Source organism: Schistocerca nitens, chromosome 8 (genome assembly GCF_023898315.1).
Source record: "Schistocerca nitens isolate TAMUIC-IGC-003100 chromosome 8, iqSchNite1.1, whole genome shotgun sequence".
NCBI classification, from domain to species: domain Eukaryota; kingdom Metazoa; phylum Arthropoda; class Insecta; order Orthoptera; family Acrididae; genus Schistocerca; species Schistocerca nitens.
This window is the reverse complement of record NC_064621.1, coordinates 303,910,517-303,937,662: the sequence shown is the minus strand read 5'-3', so window position 1 is coordinate 303,937,662 and position 27,146 is coordinate 303,910,517. Positions and strand designations below refer to the sequence as shown.

General features: G+C 42.3%; 1 protein-coding gene across 1 annotated transcript in view; it reads left to right on the top strand.

The window, feature by feature from the left end:
• Positions 1–27,146, top strand: part of LOC126198736 (calcium/calmodulin-dependent protein kinase type IV-like) — a 610,244-nt gene that overhangs the window by 164,199 nt on the left and 418,899 nt on the right. Inside the window, exon 2 of the mRNA XM_049935272.1 lies at positions 3,701–3,813. Coding sequence (XP_049791229.1) covers positions 3,701–3,813 — 113 coding nt within the window. The remainder of the gene's footprint in view (positions 1–3,700; positions 3,814–27,146) is intronic.

The window sequence follows — 27,146 nt, the reverse complement described above, 5'->3', positions numbered from 1 at the left end:
GCACTTCGTTCTTGATCGTCCACTCTTATTATTCCCTCTTGGTTGTTTTACATATTGTATATGACCCGTCTCTCCCTATAGCTTACCCCTACTTTTTTCAGAGTCTCGAACAGCTTGCACGATTTTATATTGTCGAACGCTTTTTCCAGGTCGACAAATCCTATGAAAGTGTCTTGATTTTTCTTTAGCCTTGCTTCCATTATTAGCCGTAACGTCAGCATTGCCTCTCTCGTCCCTTTACTTTTCCTAAAGCCAAACTGATCGTCACCTAGCGCATTCTCAATTTTCTTTTCCATTCTTCTGTATATTATTCTTGTAAGCAGCTTCGATGCATGAGCTGTTGCCGGCCGGGGTGGCCGAGCGGTTCTAGGCGCTACAGTCTGGAACCGCGCGACCGCTACGGTCGCAGGTTCGAATCCTGCCTCGGGCATGGATGTTTGTGATGTCCTTAGGTTAGTTAGGTTTAAGTAGTTCTAAGTTCTAGGGGACTGATGACCTTAGATGTTAAGTCCCATAGTGCTCAGAGCCATTTTTGCATGAGCTGTTAAGCTGATTGTGCGATAATTCTCGCACTTGTCAGCTCTTGCCGTCTTCGGAATTGTGTGGATGATGCTTTTCCGAAAGTCAGATTGTACGTCGCCAGACGTCTACACACCAACGTGAATAGTCGTTTTGTTGCCACTTCCCCCAATGATTTTAGAAATTCTGATGGAATGTTATCTATCCCTTCTGCCTTATTTGACCGTAAGTCCTCCAAAACTCTTTTAAATTCCGATTCTAATACTGGATCCCCTATCTCTTCTAAATAGACTCCTGTTTCTTCTTCTATCCCTTCAGAAAAAACTTCACCCTCATAGAGGCTTTCAATGTATTCTTTCCACTTACCTGCTCTTTCCTCTGCATTTAACAGTTGAATTCCCGTTGCACTCTTAATGTTACCACCGTTGCTTTTAATGTCACCAAAGGTTGTTTTGACTTTCCTGTATGCTGAGTCTGTCCTTCCGACAATCATATCTTTTCCGATGTCTTCACATTTTTCCTGCAGCCATTTCGTCTTAGCTTCCCTGCACTTCCTATTTATTTCATTCCTCAGCGACTTGTATTTCTGTATTCCTGATTTTCCCGGAACATGTTTGTACTTCCTCCTTTCGTCAATCAACTGAAATATTTCTTCTGTTACCCATGGTTTCTTCGCAGCTACCTTCTTTGTACCTATGTTTTCCTTCCCAACTTCTGTGATGGCCCTTTTTAGAGATGTCCATTCCTCTTCAACTGTACTGCCTACTGCGCTATTCCTTATTGCTGTATCTATAGCGTTAGAGAACTTCAAACGTATCTCGTCATTCCTTAGTACTTCCGTATCCCACTTCTTTGCGTATTGATTCTTCCTGACTAATGTCTTGAACTTCAGCCTACTCTTCATCACTACTATATTGTGATCTGAGTCTATATCTGCTCCTGGGTGCGCCTTACAATCCAGTATCTGATTTTGGAATCTCTGTCTGACCATGATGTAATCTAATTGAAATCTTCCCGTATCTCCCGGCCTTTTCCAAGTATACCTCCTCCTCTTGTGATTCTTGAACAGGGTATTCGCTATTACTAGCTGAAACTTGTTACACAACTCAATTAGTCTTTCTCCTCTTTCATTCCTCGTCCCAAGCCCATATTCTCCTGTAACCTTTTCTTCTACTCCTTCCCCTACAACTGCATTCCAGTCGCCCATGACTATTAGATTTTCGTCCCCCTTTACATACTGCATTACCCTTTCAATAACCTCATACACTTTCGCTATCTGTTCATCTTCAGCTTGCGACGTCGGCATGTATACCTGAACTATCGTTGTCGGTGTTGGTCTGCTGACGATTCTGATTAGAACAACCCGGTCACTGAACTGTTCACAGTAACACACCCTCTGCCCTACCTTCCTATTCATAACGAATCCTACACCTGTTATACCATTTTCTGCTGCTGTTGATATTACCCGATACTCATCTGACCAGAAATCCTTGTCTTCCTTCCACTTCACTTCACTGACCCCTACTATATCTAGATTGAGCCTTTGCATTTCCCTTTTCAGATTTTCTAGTTTCCCTACCACGTTCAAGCTTCTGACATTCCACGCCCCGACACGTAGAACGTTATCCTTTCGTTGATTATTCAATCTTTTTCTCATGGTAACCTCCCCCTTGGCAGTCCCCTCCCGGAGATCCGAATGGGGGACTATTCCGGAATCTTTTGCCAATGGAGAGATCATCATGATACTTCTTCAATTACAGGCCACATGTCCTGTGGATACACGTTACGTGTCTTTAATGCAGTGGTTTCCATTGCCTTCTGAATCCTCATGTCGTTGATCATTGCTGATTCTTCCGCCTTTAGGGGCAATTTCCCATCCCTAGGACAACAGAGTGCCGCTCCTCCGCCCTCTTTGACATGGCCGTTGGCAGAATGAGGCTGACTTCTTATGCCGGAAGTTTCGGCCGCCAATGCTGATTATTTATCAAAATTTAGGCAGTGGCGGGGATCGAACCCGGGACCGAAGACGTTTTGATTATGAATCAAAGACGCTACCCCTACACCACGGGTACCCTCTCTACGTAATATATAAACTGAAGTCACCTGTTTGCTTGTTTTTGTATATCCGGGCTAGTCTGAGGAACTACTGTGGAGATTTTTATACTGTCTTGAAATTCGTTGGACCAATATATTTATATATACATAATTAAATTTGTATGGGACCCTCAGTGTGCGAGTCCCACTCGCAACTGCTGTGGTTTCACCGCCAGACACCACACTTGCTAGGTGGTAGGCTTTAAATCGGCCGCGGTCCGTTAGTATACGTCGGACCCGCGTGTCGCCACTATAAGTGATTGCAGACCGAGCACCGCCACACGGCAGGTCTAGAGAGACTTCCTAGCACTCGCCCCAGTTGTACAACCGACTTTGCTGGCGATGGTTCACTGACAAAATACGTTCTCATTTGCCGAGACGGTAGTTAGCATAGCCTTCAGCTACGTCATTTGCTACGACCTAGCAAGGCACCATTATCAGTTGCTATTGATATTGTAAAGAATGTACAGACAAGAGCTACGTTCAACATTAATGGATTGAAGTTTAGTATTCCACCATCTGCGTCCGTTTTTCTAAGTTCTAATTTCCTTGTCCTGTTCCAGACCTCACGCCAGCCTGCGTGAGCTTAAGCGCGTGCCTTTCGGCTTCCTCTATAAGGGTTGGCTCTCCTGCCAATCCACAGCAACTGCCAATTTTAGTTACGCAAATACCAATGTGTGTCAAAAAAATGTAATGTTTTTCTGTCTAAACATTCTGCATGTCATTTTTTGTCTCTTGTATCTCCTCCATAACTCGCACGCCATTTCAGGTGCATTTTCGACATCTATTTGTCGCCTGAAGACGGTCTAAGAAGCCAAATACCGGTTCATGAAGGAATGAGTATAATTTTGTGCATTAGGTAGTGTTTTCTATTTAATATTATTCGGTTGTACCAGCACCAACGGTAAATCCAGCTAATATTTTTAGTTACTTAGGCCTCATTCTTTCGTTCCTTGCTTCTCTTTAATTTAAGTCCCTGCACGCTAGCTGATATGCTGGTGGTGGAGAATATGTTTTGAGAAATTTACACTGAAGCTGATATTTTTCTAACTTTGCTCGGCATTGAAGAATCTCTTTCTGCCTGCAGATGTCGGAGACAAAGCCCCTACAACTGGACGTGGCGGCTCAACAGCCATGGCTGCCAGAGCAGGCCGGGAAGCGACTCGAGGACTGCTACATCCTGGGCGACGTCATCGGCAGGTCAGTGCTGCTTGCACAGCTTTTGCCACATCAATAGTGCGGAAAGAAAGCCAGTCTTTAACAGTACATATTTTTCCTGAATGTTCTTGCCTTGTATGTATTGTATTGTATTGTATGTTAACCGGGGACCTAGAAACGACGGAGAGGCTCCGTCCCCACCGCAGCCGCAGTGGTCCACAACCCCATGACGACTACCGCAGTCCACTTCACCCCTACGCCGCCCCACACCGAACCAAGGGTTACTGTGCGGTTCGGCCCCCGGTGGACCCTCCAGGGATCGTCTCACAGCAGACGAGTGTAACCCCTGTGTTTGCGTGGTAGAGTAATGTTGGTGTACGCGTACGTGGAGAACTTGTTTGCGCAATAATCGCCGACATAGTGTAACTGAGGCGGAATAAGGGGAACCAGCCCGCATTCGCCGAGGCAGATGGAAACCCGCCTAAAAACCATCCACAGACTGGCCGGTTCACCGGACCTCGACACAAATCCGCCGGGCGGATTCGTGCAGGGGACCAGGCGCTCCTTCCCGCCCGGAAAGCCTTGCGTTAGACCGCACGGCCAAGCGGGTGGGCTACCGTGTATGTAGTCACTGAATTCAACATTGAGCACAATAAATTTATCTAGCATTTATTCTTGAACGGTAGGTGATAATGCGTCCCGTTCAAAGTAAGAAGTAATTTTTAAGTTTAGTTATATTTCATACACAGCGGTATGTGACTTCTTGCTGTATGTGACTCAGAGTCACAAAACGTAAAACGTGCAGGGAGCACTTTTGATGCTAATATTTAAATTATAATGGACTGTGAACTAAATTAACAACCATAACAATAACTATGGCGATAATGAAATGATAATTATTTTATGAAGAATGTACGGTCTAACTGAAAGAAAATAGGTTAAAGATTTTTAATCGAGTCCTGCTTTAAAATTCAAAATAAGCAGGGTTACTGTAGGGAATCATAAGCCTGAAGAAAAACAGATTTTTAATTTTTATGCACAAAAACCAAATACAGTGTGCAACAGAATTAAAAGATCACTTTTTAGAAACCCTGTAATTGTCTCCCATTGCAACGCAAAAGTTAAAATTGGGCCGAAAAGTGCCTACAGGCTTCCTCTGTAACGATGCAAAAGCGTAGTGTCCTGCGACGTCACCCTCGGGTTTGGCGACTCTTCCAACAGCAAGGTGTCGACACGTGAGAAGCAAAACGGCACAGCTTGGAAGTTCATGTGTCGTGTAAGGTATGTTAACGATGTGACACTGGCACCAAACTTCATCGCAATTCTGTCCAACCGCACTGTTTACGTGTCACACGGCGAAAGGTCATCGCAGCCCCTGTTTCATCTCACCCCCACTCTTGACGCCTGGGCGATGGAAGTCATAATCACGACACTTAGCATTGAAATCACACGATTATCTTATGTGTGGCCGAGGTAAACATTTCAGACACACCGCCGCTCACAATCGACTCTATAAGGCCTCAGGGGGAGGCATAAATGGTGTCCATGAAACTACCCCTTCCTATAGGGTGTTGATTCCCACGCATTTTGGGGTCAGAAACGACAGTTCAAAGTGTGATGACTAACAGGCTGACGTTCTGGACATTTTTTGACGCTGCTGACGTTTCACCCATTCTCTGAAGACATCATGGCTAGCAATACTCTTGAATGTGATCGCACCCCTTTCAAGTGCACTGCGATCATAGTTTTTGCTCTGGTGTACAATGTGGAACCACATGGGACCATTCAAAAAATTCGATGTAGTTTGAAAGCTATCCAAAGCAGCAAACGGTGCTTATGTTTTTTTAGCCTTCCTGTCTTGAACCCTCCTTTGGCGTGATCATGGAGGGGTGTAACATTGACATATATGTAAATAAAACGGAAAAGGGCCCTCTTCTTGCCCCCTGTTCAGTAACACCCCTAGTGCCAGCTGCATAAGTTTGTTGGGCACTTTAAAAATGTACCCGTACAAAGTAAACACGTGATGTGAGTCCTAGATGCCTGCAGGTAGGCAACGACGTAACACCTCCCAGTTCTGACATGCCTACTAGTAGGCAACCAAGATTCACTTACGGGTTTTCACTGTGTAGGTAAATTTTTAAAGTGATCAATAAATGTGGATAGGTGGTACTGACAGTATCACAAGACGGGGGGCGGGGTGTTAGAGAGGTCCTTGTCATTTTATTCACACGTTTGTCAATATCACTCACCTCCATAATCATGCCACAGGAGGGCGAAAAGCAGCAGGACTAAAAACACATAAACGCTCTCTGCTGGTTCGGACAGCTTTCAAAATTCGTAGAATGGTTTTTGTCTGTACCATATGGCTCCACACTATACACCAGAGAAAAATTAGGGTCGCACTGCACTCCAAATGGGTGTGACCACGTTCAGTAGGTTGCTAGACTACGATGTCCTTAGAGGTTAAACTGGCCGGGGGGCAGTGTCAAAGATTATCAAGAAAGGCGTCCTCTTGGTTATTGCACTATGTTTTCGACTGCAAAATGTGTGTGAGTCAACGCCTCAGGGGAAGCGGTGATTTTCATAATCCCCTTTTTTGCCATCCGTGAGACTTTTTTGTGTCCATTCAGGGCGGTGGTGTGTCTGAAATGTTTCCCTCGGTCACACATAAGAATATCTCGTGATTTCACCCCTAGGCGTCACTGATGCGTTAAAACAGGGGTAAAATGTGGGTTAGAGAGGGAGCGGCGATCTTCCCGTCGTATGACTCGTCCATGTGGCACTGGACAGAACTGAGATGGAATGTGATGCCGGCGAGACATCATTAACCCACATTACAGTTTACATGAACTTCTGAGCGCCAGCCTTTTTTTCGCATGTGTCGACACCTCGGTGTCTGAACCGTCGCCGAGCCAGAGCAGGGCGCCACACTTTTGCACCATTACAGAGGAAGCTCGTAGGCGCCTTCAAGCGAGATTACAAGCTTTTAGAGCTTGTACGTCGCAACGGAGAATAATTTCGGTATTACGAAATTATTTAATGTATTGTTCGGTGTGTTAACTAATAAATTATCTTGAGAGATGAATTTAGCCTTGCTTCGTTTATGGTATAAAACAATATTTTTTCAGTACATGCTCACGGAAGAAAAGTCACCCCCAGGAGACATCACGTTAACAGCCTTGATTATGGGTATAGTTCGGCGAGGAAGAAAGTCTACACGTTTCTCCAGGGTGATATATCCAGCGGAAGCCACTCTTTCATGACTAGATCTCGCAGAGCTTCCATATTGCGGGAATGTTGACTGCTATTTTTGATCAGCTGTTCCAAACAGCCACTGACATACTCTGTGGAATTACGATTGGGTGATTTAGCTGGCCAGTCAGGGTGTGATAGAAAACCTCGATGTTAGTCAAAGCGGGAACCTATGCGTACAGTGCTGTGAAAACGACTGCCAAGTCGAAAGCGTCCACCTTATATGTACCGGTTGGTTATTATTAAAGTGCAGCTACTCAGAGAGGTCCAGTGCGGGCTGCAGTTATAGTATGGCAGCGAAATTTGGTGCATATGCTGAAGCGTTAACGCGGTACCGATTTACCCTGGGAAAAAAATTAGTTCAGATTTTGGCCTCTAGCTGCAAACCTGGAGGAGGAGGAGGAGATTAGTGTTTAACGTCCCGTCGACAACGAGCTCATTAGTGACGGAGCACAAGCTCGGGGAAGGGAAGGAGGGGGAAGGAAATCGGCCGTGCCCTTTATAAGAACCATCCGGCACTTGCCTGAAGCGATTTAGGGAAATCACGGAAAACTTAAATCAGGATGGTTGGACGCGGGTTTGAACCGTCGTCCTCCCAAATGCGAACCCAGTGTGCTAACCAGTGCGCCACCTCGCTCGGTTTGCAAGGGCTGAAGTTGTGAATGAATGCAAGAAACACGTATACAAATGTTTGCACATGTACTACATTAGGAACAGGACGCAGGCAGGGAAAATCAAACAAATGAGGAAAGCATTACGTCGATTTTATTTAAAATGGTTCAAATGGCTCTGAGCACTATGGGACTTAACTTCTGAGGTCATCAGTCCCCTAGAACTTAGAACTACTTAAACCTAACTAACCTAAGGACATCACACACATCCATGTCCGAGGCAGGATTCGAACCTGCGACCGTAGCGGTCGCGCGGTTCCAGACTGTAGCGCCTAGAACCGCTCGCCCACCACGACCGGCTGATTTTATTATTAACCGTTCTCAGCGTGGATGTTATACCGTCATACCGACAGTGTACAGCGCCAGATTTGCAACCGTTGGCCAAATATGGAGCTATATTTTTTTTTCGCCGTAAATCGTTCCTCATTAACATATCTATGAGGTTTCTTACCGTACGCTAAATAGAGCCGCAATGGACCTCCGTGAGTCGTTGCTCTTTAATTATAAACACCAGGTATTAATCATGAAGCTTTGGAACAAAATGCACGTCTTGTTCACCGCTAACGTTGAAACAGACCTCCTGTTTCTCGTCCACAGTTACCAATATTAGTGGGACAAAGTGACGGTATGAAAAAAGTATATCCCTGAACCACGTCTGTTCTGAACTACACACTCAGGACATTTGCGTGTTAAAACGCCTCTATGGACGGCATGTGCGTACGACGCATTGTGTCATTTGGAAAGAGGAGACATTGCAACTCGTCTCATACTACAAGCATCCCAGTCACGTACTGCCCAGTTTCTGCGTTGTTTGGTCCATGGAAGACGGCCAGTGTGCACAATGGTCTTTTGCAAGTTCACCGACTTCTTCTGTCCATTGCATGCTGTTGCCATCACAATATTCGTTTGGGAATTGATTGAAGTAGACCTGCACAAAATGACAGCAGCATTTCCTACCGGGCTTGGAATCGAATGTTATTGGTGTAGCTCAGCTATCGACTCTGGTCCCTTTCACTTGCGATCTTTTTATGACCACCATCCTCGACCCGTGTTACGCGGCACGCGTGATCATGGGCACGTCCTAACAGTATAGCTCTTATCTGCCAGTCTATTACTTGTCCACGTCGCTCCATCTTCCTGGGCAGATTCCCTACAGCTGACTGCTGGTACAAAAGCAGATCACGTGCCATGACTTACGTCCCCGTTAGAGACTCACATGATACATAGTACCAGTTCTACACAATGTGCAGCGCTGCGAAGCGACTAGTGTGCTCTTTTAAGGAATTCACTGATGCTTAGTCCAGTGAGTTTATTAAGAGAGTTTCTTTCGGTTGATATTTGCCGTGTGTGAACGACAGAACGTTAGTTCAGTTGGGCTGATTGGGGTATGCATCGCAAGTGACAGAACTTCCTCCACACTCAGTTCTACGTGTTGCCTGACAGCTATCACGCCCGAAAGACATATGCCTCGTTGTTGGCTCAGTCGTCTTCATAACTGTCACTCATTCGACATAGTCTCTTGTGAAACCTTCACCAAAGGCTCTCCGTTCGGATGTAGGACTGTTGATTTTTTAAATATCGAGAATCAATACATCGATACTTAAAATGATGTCATTGTCAGCATTCTAAACATCGAAAAAAATTATCAATACGTCGGTATATCGCCGGAAAAAGTATCGACTACCAGCCAAAAGTATCGGCTGCACATTGCAATATGCTGCCAGTTTTAGAGCTGCAAATTTAAGTATTGATTTATTATTAGATATTCTGTACACCAGCAAGCTAGCAACCAACTTATCCTCCCTGAAGCAAGAATTGATAGCAAAACGATGCACGTTCATGCTTGGCGATAACCATTTCGATAACAATGGCAACTGCATGTATCCTTAGTGACGCAATAAAATGTGTCCGATGAGTCCGCCGTTCGTTTTCATCACATAACGGATTTGTCCAGAACAATTATGTCGACTCCCTGTTTTTTCCGTTCTGAAACGACTGAGAACTAGAAGTCGCAATGTCAAAATTGAGTACCGAAGTTAAGTGTTGCAGGTACTGTTCGTAGCGCCGAGCGCCGATTACGCCAGCATTTTACTCACACGTCTCCGCCCACCGCAAAGGCCGGTCATATCATTCACATTTTTGTTCGGCAGTTTCTAAACTGCTGTTGAAGAATGCCGATGTGAGGAAATAGCACACTAGTTGCGTTAAAAATTGTTTTTTTTTTTTTTTTTAACGCAACTGGTGTGCTATTTCTTCACATCTGATATCTCGTTATTCCATCATTTAACCCTCCCCCCCCCCCCCCCCCACACACACACACACACACACGCACACAGGGCAATCGGACTTCTTGGTGCCATCTGTACTTGCTTCACACAGACAAGAGAAAGACTGAGCGTGATGAAACCTCCAAAAAATAGTAAGACTCCGTCACACAGTGAAATTAAAATTATGTTCTAGTACAGTTTCAAAAGAACAATTTCAAATATTTACCGAAAATTACGAAAAAACATAATACAAAATAAAAATATCTATCGATATCATGAATCGATACATCGGTGAAAAAAAGTCGCAGATATTCTTCGACAATTTTTAGAAAAAAGTCAGTATAGCGACGTTTTATGAACAGCCCTAATCAGATCAGAGCCATAAAACGAATAAAAAAACTTATTGATTGACATATGGTATTGACGGGGACTGTGTTGCCGGTATGATGTCAGCCACTTTTAACAAGGCTCTGCGTACCTATGAAACAGTCAGCAAAAGGAGTGCGTAGCGCTGAAGAAAGCCATGTATATCAATCATCTGTTACGCCAGGTGCTGCGCTCAGTATCACTGGTCAACAAAATCAAACTTTTCTCTGCATCTTGTTTCTAAGTGGGTGTATTCAACTAACTTTGGGGTGCTGAATTTAAAGTTGCAACAAATTCTGGGTTGCTTAATTGAAAGGTACAACCAGATTTTCTATATGACGATATATTTCTCAGAAAGAAAAGTTAATAAAATCGAATCGATTTTATTCCCAATCTATTGTGAAAGTCTCCAGAATGAGATTCTCACTCTGCCAGGAAGTTTCATATTGTGAAAGTTCTTAAAACTTAAGTATTATACACATAAAACGCAGAATGCTCAAATAATTACATAAAATGACATAACAATATTCTTATTATACAGTAAGTCAAATATACGACAAAACCACTAAAAATAAATCCAAATGTTAATGTATTACAGAGTTTAATGTCAGTTTATTTAGAGAAATTGGATGAGGATATTTTTCTTTTGTTAGATATCTATTCAGTCTCTCAACAATAATTGCTCATCACTGAAGGGTTCCATGTGAAGGATGTATTGATGTAAGCTTTCAGCCTGTTCATGCTATCAACTCCTACACTTTGTGAAAAAAATGAAATAAATAAAAATAAAGAAGCGAACGAAAAAAATTCTAGTTACATTCTGTATTCCACATTTTTGTACTTGTTCAATATTTCAGTCACTATAGAAACACAAATATATTTTCTTCTATTACTTAACAAGCCATGAAATGTGCCCTTGAAAGAAGAAAAAATTTGTAAGTCGACAATAGCGAGTTTAGCATAAAGGTCTCATAAATCAATGAATTTGTGAAGTGTCCAATAAACAGACGTTATTTCAACTTTGCCTTGTTTAATTTGAGGAAAACATCTTTCAAATGAGTGAAAGAGCCTTTGCAAAAATCTCTATTACACATAACTTAATACGGAACGGAGGCAATATCACTTTATTTGGCATTAAAATAGTTTGTTCTTAATATTATCCTTTCCTGCAATATGACACATGCAATTTTCTGACACACAAGTGGTTTATGATCTCTTTGCTGTCCCACAAACACAGAAAACAAAAGTATGCTATGAAACCACTTCGTTATCCTGTACAAAGTGCAACCACTTCTAAATCACCGCACATGATCGGCAATGGCCTTTTCATTTGATGATTCCCCTAGCAGCAGGACCATGCGTTCATGTTTCCTTCTTACCTACTGAATGAGCCGAGGATAGAGATGGAAGTTCATTGTCATTATGCAATAACATTCACACCAGTGCACACGCATTTTGATTTTTGAAGTATGCAAACAAACCACTTTTTCTAGTCCTTAACGTTGATATTTTTTCTTGGAGCTACAAGGTTCTAAAGAAATGAAACAAGAAAACTAGTAATGTAAGGAAAACAATGTACACTTTTCATTCGAGACAATTTCGTAACCGTTGCTGTTGTCGCTGCCATGATGAAAATAACATCTCTGAACACTCAAAGGGACAGTGTCTGTAATACAATATCCAATGTGAACGTCCATCTTCAGGAGTTCTGGGAACCGGGGTGACGCAAAACATTTTTTTATATGTGTGATTGTTGCCATAAATTCGGTACGTTCTGCTGTTTCCGAGTTAATAAGCACTGCAGTTAGCCGTTGAAGTCAGGCTGTAGTGCACGCAAATTTAAGCGACCTTCCAGAGACGGTGTCGCCAAACTGAGCAATAGAGCGATACAAAACTTGGACATGGGACGGTAGTAAGGACCGAATTCGAGCCAAAGCCTGAACACTCTCGTGCGCTATCATCAACGACTGACACTAATTGTACGAGTATACGGCGAGCTGCTTGAATTTGCGAGACCAGCGAACTGATTGGCTAACTTCAATGCTAATTAACTTGGAAAGGCCGCAAGGTGTCGAAACATCCTTACAAGCTTTTCAGACTGTTTCTAATTCCCCTGTGTATACGAGTACTACACACATAAGCTGGCGAAGCTTTCTGTAAATATACATGAAACATAGTATTTGGATTCGAATAGTACGTGTTTTTAGATGGTGGCACTATTGAGTAATTCAAATAAAACAATCGTATAATGTGCGCCAAATTTTTATTGGTTACAGAGATAAGGCTCATTATAGAAATAAGTTCCATTTCTCGTGTTGTGCTTGAGTTCACATAACTGAATTTTTACATTTGTGAAAGTGATTGTGATTTGTTGGCCAGTTCAGCTGTGTCGTTTAACTATGCGCACGTAGTTACAAATGCTGAATATGCCTTTTTGGTATCTGTATACGGAAACGCCACTGCTGGTTGTAGACAATAGCATAGACGATTTCCTAATTACCGAGTAACGGTATCGAGAGGGTTTACTCGCGTTATCGCTAAACTGTCTGGTGCCAACGGGCCTGCCGTAGTGTTAACACCGCTTCCCGTCAGATCACCGAAGTTAAGCACTGTTGGGCTTGGCTATCGGTGCACTCAGCCCTTGTCATGTCAGTTGAGGAGCTACTTGACAGAGAAGTAGCGGCTCCGGCCACGAAAACAAACGGTGACTGGGAGTGTGGTGTGCTGACCACATGCTCCTCTATAACCGTATACAGTGATGCCTATCAGCTTAGAATGACATAGCGGTCCGTGGGTACTGATTTTTGGACGGAGGTAGTTGGTTAATTAGTGTGAGGTTGGTCCTGTGTCCAAGAGCCATTAAAAGTGATTCGGCTGCCCCTATCGCTGGGTTTTACACAAACCGTAGTGCTTCCAAATACCAAATACTTAGTATTCTCTCGTATGTTACGTGCAGACTTTAGTTCTAAAGTAATTATGAACAGTAACTTTTGTATGAAATTTAGTTTTCGCTGGAAGCCAAAGTTTTCAAGCTATTCAAGAAAAACCCATTTGAAGGTCACATATGTACATTTTTCTTGAATAATTCGAAATTACGGCCTATAGCGAAAATATATTGAAAATTTAACTACATTAAATTTCCTACGAAAAGATCCTGTTCGTCTTTTCTGTCGGACTAATAGTTCGAATGTAACGAGCGAGAGAATATGAAAATCTAGCGCATGGTATTTGAAGGCATTATAGGTTACGTGAAACCCAGAGGTAGGGACAACTGAGTCACCGTGTATTTCATCTCATCTTATAAAACAATAGATTGTAGAAGAAGAAGACACCATTAAGTTGGTAGAACATAGTCTCTCAACAAGCACACATAATTTCTCCATGTGTCGGTGTGATGTATGATGGACTGGGATTTTTGTGTTACAGCATTACAGAGCCTCATTATGTAGACTTAGACTTTCCTGTAAACGAGCTCCCAGCGTTATAACAAGAGGTACTTTTGGCTACAAGGATGGATATGTACTTTCAGCACGATGGGGCCTCTGCACATTCTAGTCGTCATGTGACTTAACATTCCCCGGCAGAAAAAAATTTCCAATTTCTTGACGACGAAGGTCTCCAAAGCTTTCCACTTTAGTGATTTTCCTGTTGGGATGGCTGATAGGCGAAATACGAGGTGTGGCTAGAAATAACCGGACTAGTACTGGTGAAACAATAAAACGAATGCAATAAGGCTGAAAGTCGCGTGGCCTGTCACGTGACTCTTGCTCCGCCTACTGCTCGAGTTTCATCTGCCTCCTGCACTCAGTCTGCCCGTGGCGTCTGTTTTAAGTAGTTGACGTTTTGTCTGTGCGTCGGAAAATGTTAAGTGTACAGAAAGAACAGCGTGTTAACATCAAATTTTGTTTCAAACTAGGAAAATCTGCAAGTGAAACGTTTGTAATGTTACAACAAGTGTACGGCGATGATTGTTTATCGCGAACACAAGTGTTTGAGTGGTTTAAACGATTTAAAGATGGCCGCGAAGACACCAGTGATGACACTCGCACTGGCAGACCATTGTCAGCAAAAACTGATGCAAACATTGAAAAAATCGGTAAACTTGTTCGACAAGATCGCCGTTTAACAATCAGAGCAGTGTCTGAGTTAACAGGAGTTGCAAGGAAAGTGTCGAACAAGTTTACCGATTTTTTCAATGTTTGCATCAGTTTTTGCTGACAATGGTCTGCCAGTGCGAGTGTCATCACTGGTGTCTTCGCGGCCATCTTTAAATCGTTTAAACCACTCAAATACTTGTGTTCGCGATAAACAATCATCGCCGTACACTTGTTGTAACATTACAAACGTTTCACTTGCAGATTTTCCTAGTTTGAAACAAAATTTGATGTTAAAACGCTGTTCTTTCTGTACACTCAACATTTTCCGACGCACAGACAAAACGTCAACTACTTAAAACAGACGCCACGGGCAGACTGAGTGCAGGAGGCAGATGAAACTCGAGCAGTAGGCGGAGCGAGAGTCACGTGACAGGCCACGCGACTTTCAGCCTTATTGCATTCGTTTTATTGTTTCACCAGTACTAGTCCGGTTTTTTTTCTAGCCACACCTCGTATACAAAGAAAAAGTAAGTAGAAGAGACAGTTTGAGCGTTCGGCTTATGAATAGTGTTGCTCTCATAAATGAACGCCAAGATGACCTCAGAAAAGTCACAAGTGGTGTTTCAAGAAAATTCGAAAGCATATAGAAGTCGGAGGTGAAATTTATTAAAATCAACTTTGAACTTAATCATTTGTCTCTGCTTAACGCCTTCTTTGAATATTTCTTTGTAGTACGTAATAACAGCTGTATATATGTAACCATAAAAACTAGACACATGTTACATGGAATTCTTCGTTGGAATTAGCCTAAGCGTTTCCCAACTGCAGTTTCATGCCATTTCTCGTTCCTGTCATATGCCAGAATATATACAAGGTACGTCGCGCGATTTGTAATTTCTTGAAATCTTCTGCAGATAAAACATCTAGAACATAAAAAATTTATCGCCAAACGTTTCTGCAGTAATAAACCTGTGAAATATCTACCTCACAGTCGTTCCATCATAAAAAAATATTGTATGTACTTAGTGACTTTGGATTTTTGTATCTAGGAAAAAAAATCATACGTAGGAATGTTGCGAAAGTTTGAAACGTACTTCGGTGTGCCCCAAAAGAAAAAAGAGATTGTGAAACGGGGGCCTTTACTACCACCTCCTAAAATATTTAGTATTCTTCCTGAAACAACTTGTATTTCGTGATTGGCACAGTTGATCAGTAGGTGACGTATTCGATTCCTGGGGACGTCTCAGGTTTTTCTATGATGTAAAGATCGGAAGGGTATCCTCTCGAAGACAACTGACGGGCTGTTTGAATAAACAGGTAGAGGCCTTGGCAAAAAAGGTCGCATCCTAACGCTCGATCAAGTCTATGAGCTGCACAGTATTAATATTACTATATATTATTACTATACTTTTCATCGGTTTCATGAAAAAGTACTGTTAACTGTTTCAAGGCTATTCATAAACGAATGTACGAGTAATATACGAGAGATATCACAGCAAAAGATTTTCAATTATCTCTGTAATTAGGCACAATGTTCTACGCTAGTGTTCAACGATGTTTTTAAGGTCGATGGGCTACTTGCGTAGCCAAGAACTGCTCTGCATATCACAAAAGTGACTTACGTGTAAAATATAGGCCGGGGTTCCAACAACAAACCCCCTTTAATTACAAGCAGACCGTTATTGATTACTTTTAAATTTAATTATTTATTGCTGTCCTGATACTGTTGAGTTTAGTCATGCAATAATTTAGCCAATTACCGAAACAAGCCAATTACGAGAAATGAATATTGCGTAAGTTTTATTTGCAGATCGTCTTGTTTCTCTCTGCATTAGTAGCTCGTTATCAGACGGTCAGGCTTTACTCGCTTTATTCCAAATCAACTTGAAGAATCATTATTCAGAGTTTTATTTCTTTCATTACTGTACAAGCAGTATATGGGCATTAGCTGTTGAAATAATACTATACACATACCGCTGACCGAGTTTTAAAACAATATTTCGCAGCCCCGTCTATTACCGTGCGCCCCAGGAGAAATGACCAATTATACAGAATATGACAGGAACGATAATTTAAAGCAAAAAAAAAGCCTAGTAAACATGGGCTCTAAAATGGACCCCTTAAGATCTACGAGCACTTGTTCGGTAGAAGAGATGTGTTTCAAAGTAGTGAAGATGAAGAAGTGCTGATATCTCTCGAGATATGCATTTTGGAGCCCATATTTACTAGACTTTTTCTTTTCGAATAGTCGTTCCTGTAATATCCGTGAATAATCAACCTTACTCCTGTATAAAGAAACAGCCATCAGTTAAAAGATCGTGGAGACGAATTATCATCATCTTCTTCTTCTTTAGTGCACGTGAATACATTTCCAGGCGCTCGCATTCAATAATGTTCAATTACAAGTCTACTGACATATTGTGTAGAAACAAGGAATGTAACAGTAAAATTCTGCAAAAACCAGTTGGTAATTGGTGTATCTGTTGAATGGTACCTTAAACACAGATACATTTTGTCTTATAAAGATTGCTTTTTACTGTGAAAACTTCTGAATGTATTTTCACCCTTCTCTTCGTTATCATCTTGTTCACTTGCATCTTTTCTCCAGCATTTTCCTGAAATTGATTTTCCTGACTCTTTGGAAGAGTCGAATGTACATAATTCTAAATTTTACGAATATCAGTTGTAAGAAATGTTATTTACCTTGAGAATGTAATTCAGTATGGACTTTCAACGTAGAACACTGTTGTGACGAATTAAATCCTAACAAGATTCTTAGAATTCGGAAAAATATTGAAATGGAGTATAGACAGGAGTAGGCATTTACCGTATCCATAAAAAATAAACAAGGTCATGTTAGGAAACGACAGGTATTACTCTAATTATTCATTCCGCTGTGTAATGGAGGCAGTAAGGAAATAAAATATGTTCTCTACAGCAAAGAGGAATACATACCAATGTTTTGGTTCCGCATGTGACATGACTTTTCTCAGCTAAAATAACGAGTTTAAATGACGTATTAGATGAAGCAAGTTTACTTCTAAATTTAGGCTCAACATACAATAGTTGCGAAGGTTAACTATTATTTCCTCCCTTCTCTTCATATTTCATCTATCACTAGAACCCGTTTGACCATAATTGACATTATGCGAGATGCTTATGGAAGGATGGAATATGTTTTTTATGATCTTCAAATGGCTACATTTTGAAGTTTAAAAGAACCTTTTCTGAGGTGCTCCATATCGATTCTACACCATCTCGCATTGGTCATTGTTCGGTATTTTTGTGACACACTCGAACAGTTTAAGCAAAGCCATGGCAAATAGCGTAGACCTTCATTCAATATTCCTCCTCTCTTCTGTTAATCCTACTTTAAGCAAGTGCCACAGACCGCTGTACAATGGACAAAATTCGGTTGGAGTGGTTTTGTTTAAGCGACTTCCTTCGTGGAGGGTCATCCGGCGAATCTGTTGGTATCTGCCCTTACCCTGTACAACACTCACTTGGACGTTTAACTTTAAAATTTCTCCGGCAATGTAAAACCCTTATACTCGGTAATGTTCCCAGAGTCTGAAGATGTTGTATTCAATATTGTGTATCTTCGTGTATTTTCCCATTTATTAAGGGGACTAGCTGTCAGTCCTTGTAACTAACGTTGTACCGTTGCAAGTCTTCGTTCTCGTAAGATAGAGGAACTAATAATTAAAAATAAATAACTAAATCCCATAACAACCATTTCAGCATGTGGTCTTCCACGAATGTAACTGTTAAGGTCTTTAATAATGTTCAAACGACTTAAGATTAATCTTCGCCCGAGACGACAGACCCATAGTGACTATGCCACCAAGCGACAATCCAACGAGGCGGTGTCGCAGACCGCACAACAAAGATTCTAATGCTAAAGCGTAGAGTATCGTCGATAAGGAGCATCCCTGTCTAACAGAGCGGCGAATCTGCAAGGTGTTCGACACTCTACCGCTGATAAGCGCTTTCGATGTTGCACCACGTAGTAGTTGGAGCACCACCTCGGCGAAGGCGCCCCTGTAATGCAGATTCCAAAGAACAGCGTTTAGGTGCGTATGATTCACACTATCAAATGCTTGACTAAAGTCGATTGCAGCCAGAGCTCCCGGTGCACGATGCACCTTAGCGATGGAAAATCAGGTCTTTGTAGTGGCATAGTGCGGCGCGGATATTATGCATCTCACCCATCGATGCCTAATCCAGTGATAAGACATAGACATCTTACACCGAATTCAAGCTGCCAGTAGACGTGTGATGATTTTCATATCACATTTCAACAAGGTTAATGGTCGGTAGACAGTAATACGTGATCCTCCGCTGAGCAGTATCATCAGTAAACGCTGCTAGGCAGTCAATTGCGCTGGACGAATGTTCCGTGAAGTGTGTGAAACCCGGTCTACCAGCATAGATGACGTCCCAAGTATCTGACAGTCCGAGCTCGCGAATGACAGCGCCGAAGTTGGTCCTTGGGAAATCGTGTGCAATTAAAATCGCCCCCGATCATCATGTTATCTATTCTGCCTTGGTACGAGGGCAGTTCAATAAGTAATGCAACACATTTTTTTTCTCGGCCAATTTTGGTTGAAAAAACCGGAAATTTCTTGTGGAATATTTTCAAACATTCCCGCTTCGTCTCGTATAGTTTCATTGACTTCCGACAGGTGGCAGCGCTGTACGGAGCTGTTAAAATGGCGTCTGCAACGGATGTGCGTTGCAAACAACGGGCAGCGATCGAGTTTCTTTTGGCGGAAAACCAGGGCACCTCAGATATTCATAGGCGCTTGCAGAATGTCTACGGTGATCTGGCAGCGGACAAAAGCACGGTGAGCGTGTGTCATCATCGCCGCAAGGTCCAGCAAGACTGTCTGATCTCCCGCGTGCGGGCCAGCCGTGCACAGCTGTGACTCCTGCAATGGCGGAGCGTGCGAACACACTCGTTCGAGATGATCGACGGATCACCATCAAACAACTCAGTGCTCAACTTGACATCTCTGTTGGTAGTGCTGTCACAATTGTTCACCAGTTGGGATATTCAAAGGTTTGTTCCCGATGGGTCCCTCGTTGTCTAACCGAACACCATAAAGAGCAAAGGAGAACCATCTGTGCGGAATTGCTTGCTCGTCATGTGGCTGAGGGTGACAATTTCTTGTCAAAGATTGTTACAGGCGATGAAACATGGGTTCATCACTTCGAACCTGAAACAAAACGGCAATCAATGGAGTGGCGCCACACCCACTCCCCTACCAAGAAAAAGTTTAAAGCCATACCCTCAGCCGGTAAAGTCATCGTTACAGTCTTCTGGGACGCTGAAGGGGTTATTCTGTTCGATGTCCTTCCCCATGGTCAAACGATCAACTCTGAAGTGTATTGTGCTACTCTTCAGAAATTGAAGAAACGACTTCAGCGTGTTCGTAGGCACAAAAATCAGAACGAACTTCTCCTTCTTCATGACAACGCAAGACCTCACACAAGTCTTCGCACCCGAGAGGAGCTCACAAAACTTCAGTGGACTGTTCTTCCTCATGCAGCCTACAGCCCCGATCTCGCACCGTCGGATTTCCATATGTTTGGCCCAATGAAGGACGCAATCCGTGGAGGCACTACGCGGATGATGAAGTTATTGATGCAGTACGACGTTGGCTCCGACATCGACCAGTGGAATGGTACCGTGCAGGCATACAGGCCCTCATTTCAAGGTGGCGTAAGGCCGTAGCATTGAATGGAGATTACGTTGAAAAATAGTGTTGTGTAGCTAAAAGATTGGGGAATAACCTGGTGTATTTCAATGCTGAATAAAACAACCCCTGTTTCAGAAAAAAAAAATGTGTTGCATTACTTATTGAACTGCCCTCGTATAATTGCGTTAATTCCTCAGTAGAAATAGCGAACGTTCACGCCTCTTACTGGCACCGGCCGGTGCGTAAACATTGACGAGGTGTATGCCTTGGACCGTAAGATCCACGCCCCTGGGGTTCGGTAGGTAACGTAGATCGGTGGTTACTAAACCTTCTTTGAGAAGTATTGCGACGCCACTGCCCGCATCCGAAGCATGTGATATGCATATCGTGTATCCAGAGATGTCCATGAAACCAAGAACGTGTACCTGTTCCAATAATGCCACTCATTGTCGACCGCATAAAGTGTGTCGCGTAACAATGACAATTGCACGTGCAACTGGATTGTATTGATGTTGATAGTCGCGAATCAATATGACTGTCGTTCGCCATCTAAGGCAATGGCAGTCATCAATGTAAGCAGTGGTGATGAGTTTGCTCACCCCAACTCCACCCTGTCGTCTATATTATCATGCTGTCCGACGGCGACAAGGGGGGATGGGGGAGGGTGTAACTCCTCTTCTTCAAGGGCTGCGCCCGCCAAATAGTCCTCATCCACGCTTCCGTAACAGGTGCGTCCACGACACGTTCGAAATCAGTACGTTCGTTATTTGTCCACAAGTGATTAGTGTCACGTGCCGTCCGTATGTGTTTCTTGTGCTTGCGAGGCGAACGCTGCTTCCGGACGTGCGTCTCCGAGTCGGAATGTGAGAGCAGACCTGACTCCTCTGCGCCTTCTGAAAGCGTGGGTTGGCAACATCCATCCGCTCGTTGTGTGGTGGCACTTGCTGTTTGGGGTTATCTGGCGACTCCCTCAACAGTGAGCAGGTGGTACCCGCCTCGTCAGTAACATGTTGGTCTGTCTGCAGTGGTAATCTGACCCAATCCCCAATGCCAGTCGTGGTAGGTGTCGTCACTTGTGCGCCACCGCATTTCGCTCCAACATGCCATTGGCGTGTAATTATGCATGTTCAGGAATTTTTTGAGCAGACAACATATGCCATTATATTATTTCCGGCAGCTCGTCTTATAACGACCGACAATATTCCCTACCTCTCGATATTTTTGACTTTCAGCTCTTACTGATCGTCACTGCACCCATCACCCTATCGCGGATACGTGCTGTACAAACGTAAGCGTAGATACTTTCATGCCAGCATTTCCGTTGAAGTCGAGTAAAATATGTTTTCGTGTGTGATTATGTGAAACCCAAGTTTTATCGGAATGCACTACAAAGACTATTGTCCTCCGGACGCAGTAAATGCATTTTACACATAATTTGTTTGACGAACTTTATACTTTCTAAATCAAAAACCAAGTGAGTGGTGAAAACAAAGAACAGAGGTCTCTGAGCGAGAATAATTAACTTTTTCGCGGAGATCATTCTGTAGTTTTCTAGCCTGCGTCTTAGAATCAAAGTACAGTTCTGTATACTGAAATTTTGTGAAAATCGTCAAATTCCATAATTGGCGTTTTTATTTATATCCTTTTCTTAGAGAATCAGAACATGTGCTCATGTCTAGAAATTCTGCCGATGTTACTGCATTGTTAATAAGGAATACAGTCGTTTCGAAAATACCACAAGGTTTTGTTCTCGTTTTATGAACTATCGCAAAATTTATATTTGTCCTGGCTTGTTCACTGTTGGCGAGAGCCGGCCGCGGTGGCCGAGCGGTTCTAGGCGCTTCAGTCCGGAACCGCGTGACTGCTACGCTCGCAGGTTCGAATCCTGCCTCGTGCATGGATGTGTGTGATGTCCTTAGGTTAGTTAGGTTTAAGTAGTTCTAAGTTCTAGGGGACTGATGACCTCAGATGTTAAGTCCCATAGTGCTCAGAGCCATTTGAACCATTTTTTTGTTGGCGAGATCGGCAAAAAAACTTCACTACTTTCGATACGACAACTTTAGTTAGTTTTCGAATGTTTTTTCGCCCCTTACGCACACAGACCGGAGTAGCTCTACTCGTAAGCCCTTGCTCCTGAATTTTGCTCACTGCCAAACACACGTCAACGCATGGTTCCATGGAAGACAGAAACCTCGCGTGAGCTCACGATATCGCGCGGAAACACTGGCGCTGACTTACTGTGTTACATGCGGCAGAAAAGGAACTGAAGCAGGCAAATCACAGCGCTTGGCGCCGGCGGACTGCAGGGAGAGGGTGTGACCTTGAGGTGTCTAATTTCGTGACTGCCACTTCTAGTGTCGATGTTCTCTGCTTCTGGCAGCACCAGAGAAAGCGTCAAGTCATCTCAAGTTACCGCGGACACACAATACTGTCATGTTGCTTCTCTGCAATGTAGTCGAACTGTAGTGGCCAAGCGGACCTCCACACACGTTCCGGCACCGGTCTTCTGGCGAACTGTTCAGACTAACACGTCTGCTGGAGCAAATGCGGTAGCGTACAGCGGGGTCGTGGCAGCCTGCCGATTGCAGGCGCTTGCTGCAAGCCCCATAAACCCCAGGAGATTGCCTGTCAGCGGAGGCGTGGCCAGATTTATCGGGCACGACTGGCCAGTGGCTCAGGCCAGGATACCCGCTTGTGCGGTCCCAGTTATCGGCGCTACGGACGAGGCGACGCACTGCTAGCATCAGTGCCATTCTATATCGACGTCCGCGTTTGGCGGGGATACAACAGCTGGCTCAAACATACTGCAGTTGGAGATGGACCAGATAACTTCCTCCGTGCTTTCCGAGAATAGCAGGTGATTCTATTCTGTCGCTGGCGACAGGCAGACAGCATTACAGCTCACACAGTACCAGGTGCGCCTCCAAAGAGTAGTCAGGTGAATTTTCTCTGGTGTTTATTGTGACGTACAACCAGCGTTGGTTCAGAAAATATCCTTCTTCTGAAACACTAAGGGCCCTCCAGTCATACGAAGTGATGTGAACTATCGACACGGAATGACAAAGTCATTCCATTTGTTTACGAGTAAAAAACAAAAATGGTTCAAATGGCTCTGAGCACTATGCGACTTAACTTCTGAGGTCATGAGTCGCCTAGAACTTAGAACTAATTAAACCTAACTAACCCAAGGACAACACACACAGCCATGCCCGAGGCAGGACTCGAACCTGCGACCGTAACGGTCGCTCGGTTCCAGACTGTAGCGCCTAGAACCGCACGGACACTCCTGCCGGCAGTAATAACAAGAAGGCTGTAAGCACTGTTGCTTACAGGCGGCTCGTAATAAAATTGTGTGCCTCTGGAGTATCGTCTCAGTTGTCCTGTTAGAAGGGAGAAAAATTGCAGTAACCGACTGGAGATCATCTAGTGCAGGCTGTACGAATGAAATGTTTGTACGGCCCACGGTTCTCAGCCATATTTTACAATATACATCTATCAATTAACAGCCGAATCCTACAATATCAACTAACGTTAAGAGTTTCTTATGAGTGTGAGTTTCCAGTTCAGTAAAAAGTAAAATTACACTTTCCTCGGAGACATAAGTAGCGTGGGCACTGTGGGGTTAGAAGGTGTGCGAGTGGAATTATTTATTGTTTGTCTTCTACTACTGAAAACTCGGCCTTGCGCGACTCGTGCCGATCAGCCGCTAAGGCATAAATTTCAAACGAAAGTAACATGGATTCGAGAATGCTAATTATAGAGACGCTCATCTTCACACGTGGTACATGCAGGATGAGTCCGTAATGATATTACAAACTTTAAAGGATGGTAAGAAGGGTAACTGCATGAATATGGGGTTCGGAAACGGCCATAATATTTCCAGTTAATATGGGCTCTAAAATGCATACCTTAAGAAGTATGGCCCTAGTTAGGTAGAAGAGATGTGTTCACAGTATAGAAGATGAACAAATGCTCGTAGCTCTTAAGTCTCCATTCTAGAACCTATGTTTACAACACTTTTCTTTCTTGTTTGATCCATACTACTATCTCTGAAAGTTGTCTTCCTTACAGTCTTAGCATCAACATATTCCACTGTCAGAAATATCATACCGGTAATGATTTTCGCTTATAACTTTCGATTCGTCTGTTTCTGGAGCAGGATACCTACCTCAAATGCATGCAGTTATCTTCTTCTATCATCCCTAAAAGTTTGTAACATCATCACGAAACCACCCTGTATTTTCAGAAAGGAATTTAAAATTAAATTGAGATTGTTGTAATACGACGAAATGAGCAGAAGGAAAATGACATTAAAGATATTTAGTTAAGATTTCCGGTCGTGCTCACACTGCACAGTGCATTTAAATATGATTACTGTTATTAATCAATTTATCATCCCCTCACACAGGTAACAGAACAGTACTTCATCAGTAATTTATAGTGTCCCAACTCTAGAGTCCCTGAGGTGGACAGGAATCCCAAACAAAACAGTAGACACGAAATGTTCCGGATGGTGCCGACTTTGAGATCAGTATTTGGGGGCAAACACACAACTTACCACGTCCTTAATAGAGCCATTCTATTGGGGGCTTCTAGCATACTAATTTATGTACGTTACTAATTAATAACAAGGTCGGTACATATGTGACCCAAGGAACCACCACCCAATGTCAGTACCGGCTCTTGAACAAGAAATTTTGACAGTCACTGATCTAGTGAAACTGAAGTAGTTATGCTTTCCCCAAGGACGTTTTATAGACCCTTCTTTGCTCTTAATCTATATAAACGATTTATGAGACAACCTAGCCAGCTTTCTTGTATTGTTTGTGGATGATGCTGTCGTTTATCATCTAGTAAGGTCACCAGAAGATTAAAACTAAAACGACTGAGATCATTCAGACAAGATATCTGCATTGTGTGAAAAGTGCCAGTTGATTCTAAACAAAAATATGTGAGGTACTGCACATAAGTAAAAAAGAAAAAGACAATCGTTAAATTTCAGTTTATAAATCAAACAGATTTACATGTCGTCGATTCATTTAAATACCTAGGGATAAAATGAAATGATAGTATGGTATTATTGGCCCATATTCTTAACAGATAGGACAGACGGAGCATAAATTCAAAGAAGGGCAATTCGTTTCGTATTATCGGGAACTGTGGTAAAGAGAGTTACAGGGAGATCTTTTCAGTAAATTTTGGTCATCAACTATCTCCTCCGAGTGTGAAAATATTTTGTCAAATCCCACCGACATAGGCAGAAATAACAATCATCTATGTACATACATGAAAATTTAATTGTTCGTTTGTTCAAAATCGTTTCTCCGAAAGTTCTTGTCCGATTTCTTTGAAATTTTGGCACAGCGTAGCATTATAATACAGGCATATTTTTAGGTATCTATTTCTTTAATATGTGGTACGTAGTTCAATGCAAACTTGTGTCAAAGTATCAAAGGAAATGGTCAAAAACTTCCGGTGTTTTGCGATTAGGAACATTTATAGTTTCTACGTAAGTACAAATTCAGATGTTCGTTTCTTCAAAAACTCAAATCTCAGAGTTCTTTGCGTATTGTTTTGAAATTTTTGCACAAGATTGCATTCTAATATTCAAGTTTCTTCATATAACTACTGATATACATTTAACATACAGGTAATAAAAGGAGGAACGTTATAAAAATATGTACATCGGTTTGCTCAAAATCGTTAATCTCCGAAAGTTATTGACCGATTAATCTGAAATTTAGTCACAACGTTGAATTCTAATACGGGCACACTTTTTTTAGCTGCCTAATTTTTATTATATGATGTATAATATATCTATATGTAACTTCTGAGATTTTTGTAAATTTATATAAATTTATGTATTACATATATTTAAAAAATCGGTCAATAAAAACACTGGTGTATACCAGTGGGAAGTTGTCTCATAATTTCAAGGCATCGGTCATAAACTTTCGGAGATTTGCTATTAGGAACATCCACATTTTCTATATAAGTACTGTAAGTAGGCTGTTTAGATTTTTATGTTGGTAATGACATGTAGCGCTCTATATGAAAATCACTGACTGTGCTGTGTGCAGCCTGTGGCTGGTTTTCATTGTTGGAATTTGCTATTGTAGTGTTGGGCAGTTGGCTGTCAACAGCGCGTAGCGTTGCGCAGTTGGAGGTGAGCCGCCAGCAGTAGTGAATATGGGGAGAGAGATGGCAGAATTTTAAGAGCGGACGATCTGGACATGTGTGCGCCAGAAAGAGTAAATTTGTAATACTGGATATCATGAACTGATATATATATATATATATATATATATATATATATATATATATATATATATATATATATATATATATAAATAATGAGTTTTGAACACTATTAAGGTAAATACATTGTTTGTTCTTTATCAAAATCTTTCATTTGCTAACTATGCCTATCAGTAGTTAGAATCTTTTATTCAGCTGGCAGTATTGGCGCACGCTGTATTCCAGTAGTTTGAGTAACGAAGATTTTTGTGAGGTAAGTCATTCATGAAAGGTACACGTTATTGTTAGTCAGGGCCATTCTTTTGTAGGGATTTTTGAAAGTCAGATTGCGTTGCGCTAAAAATATTGTGTGTCAGTCTAAGCACAGTCATTTACAATTTCTCTAAGGGGACGTTTAAGTACGAGTACAAACGCAGATGTTTCGTTTCTTTAAAATCTCAAATTTCCGAGAGTTCATTGCGGATGGCTTTGACATTTTGGCACAACGTTACATTCGAATACTCATGTATTTTCACATACTTACTGGAACGCCATCTGGTAAATATGTAAAGCATAGGTAATAAAAGGGGAAACGTTACAAAAATGTAAATGTTGATTGGTTCAGAATAGTTAATCTCCGAAAGTTCTTGACCGACTGCTTTGAAATTTTGTCATAACTTTGAATTCTAACATGAGGGTGTTTTAGGTACCTAATTTTTAATATGTATATATTTTTAATGCATGTAATACATGAATACATATATGTTAATATATAAAGGGAAA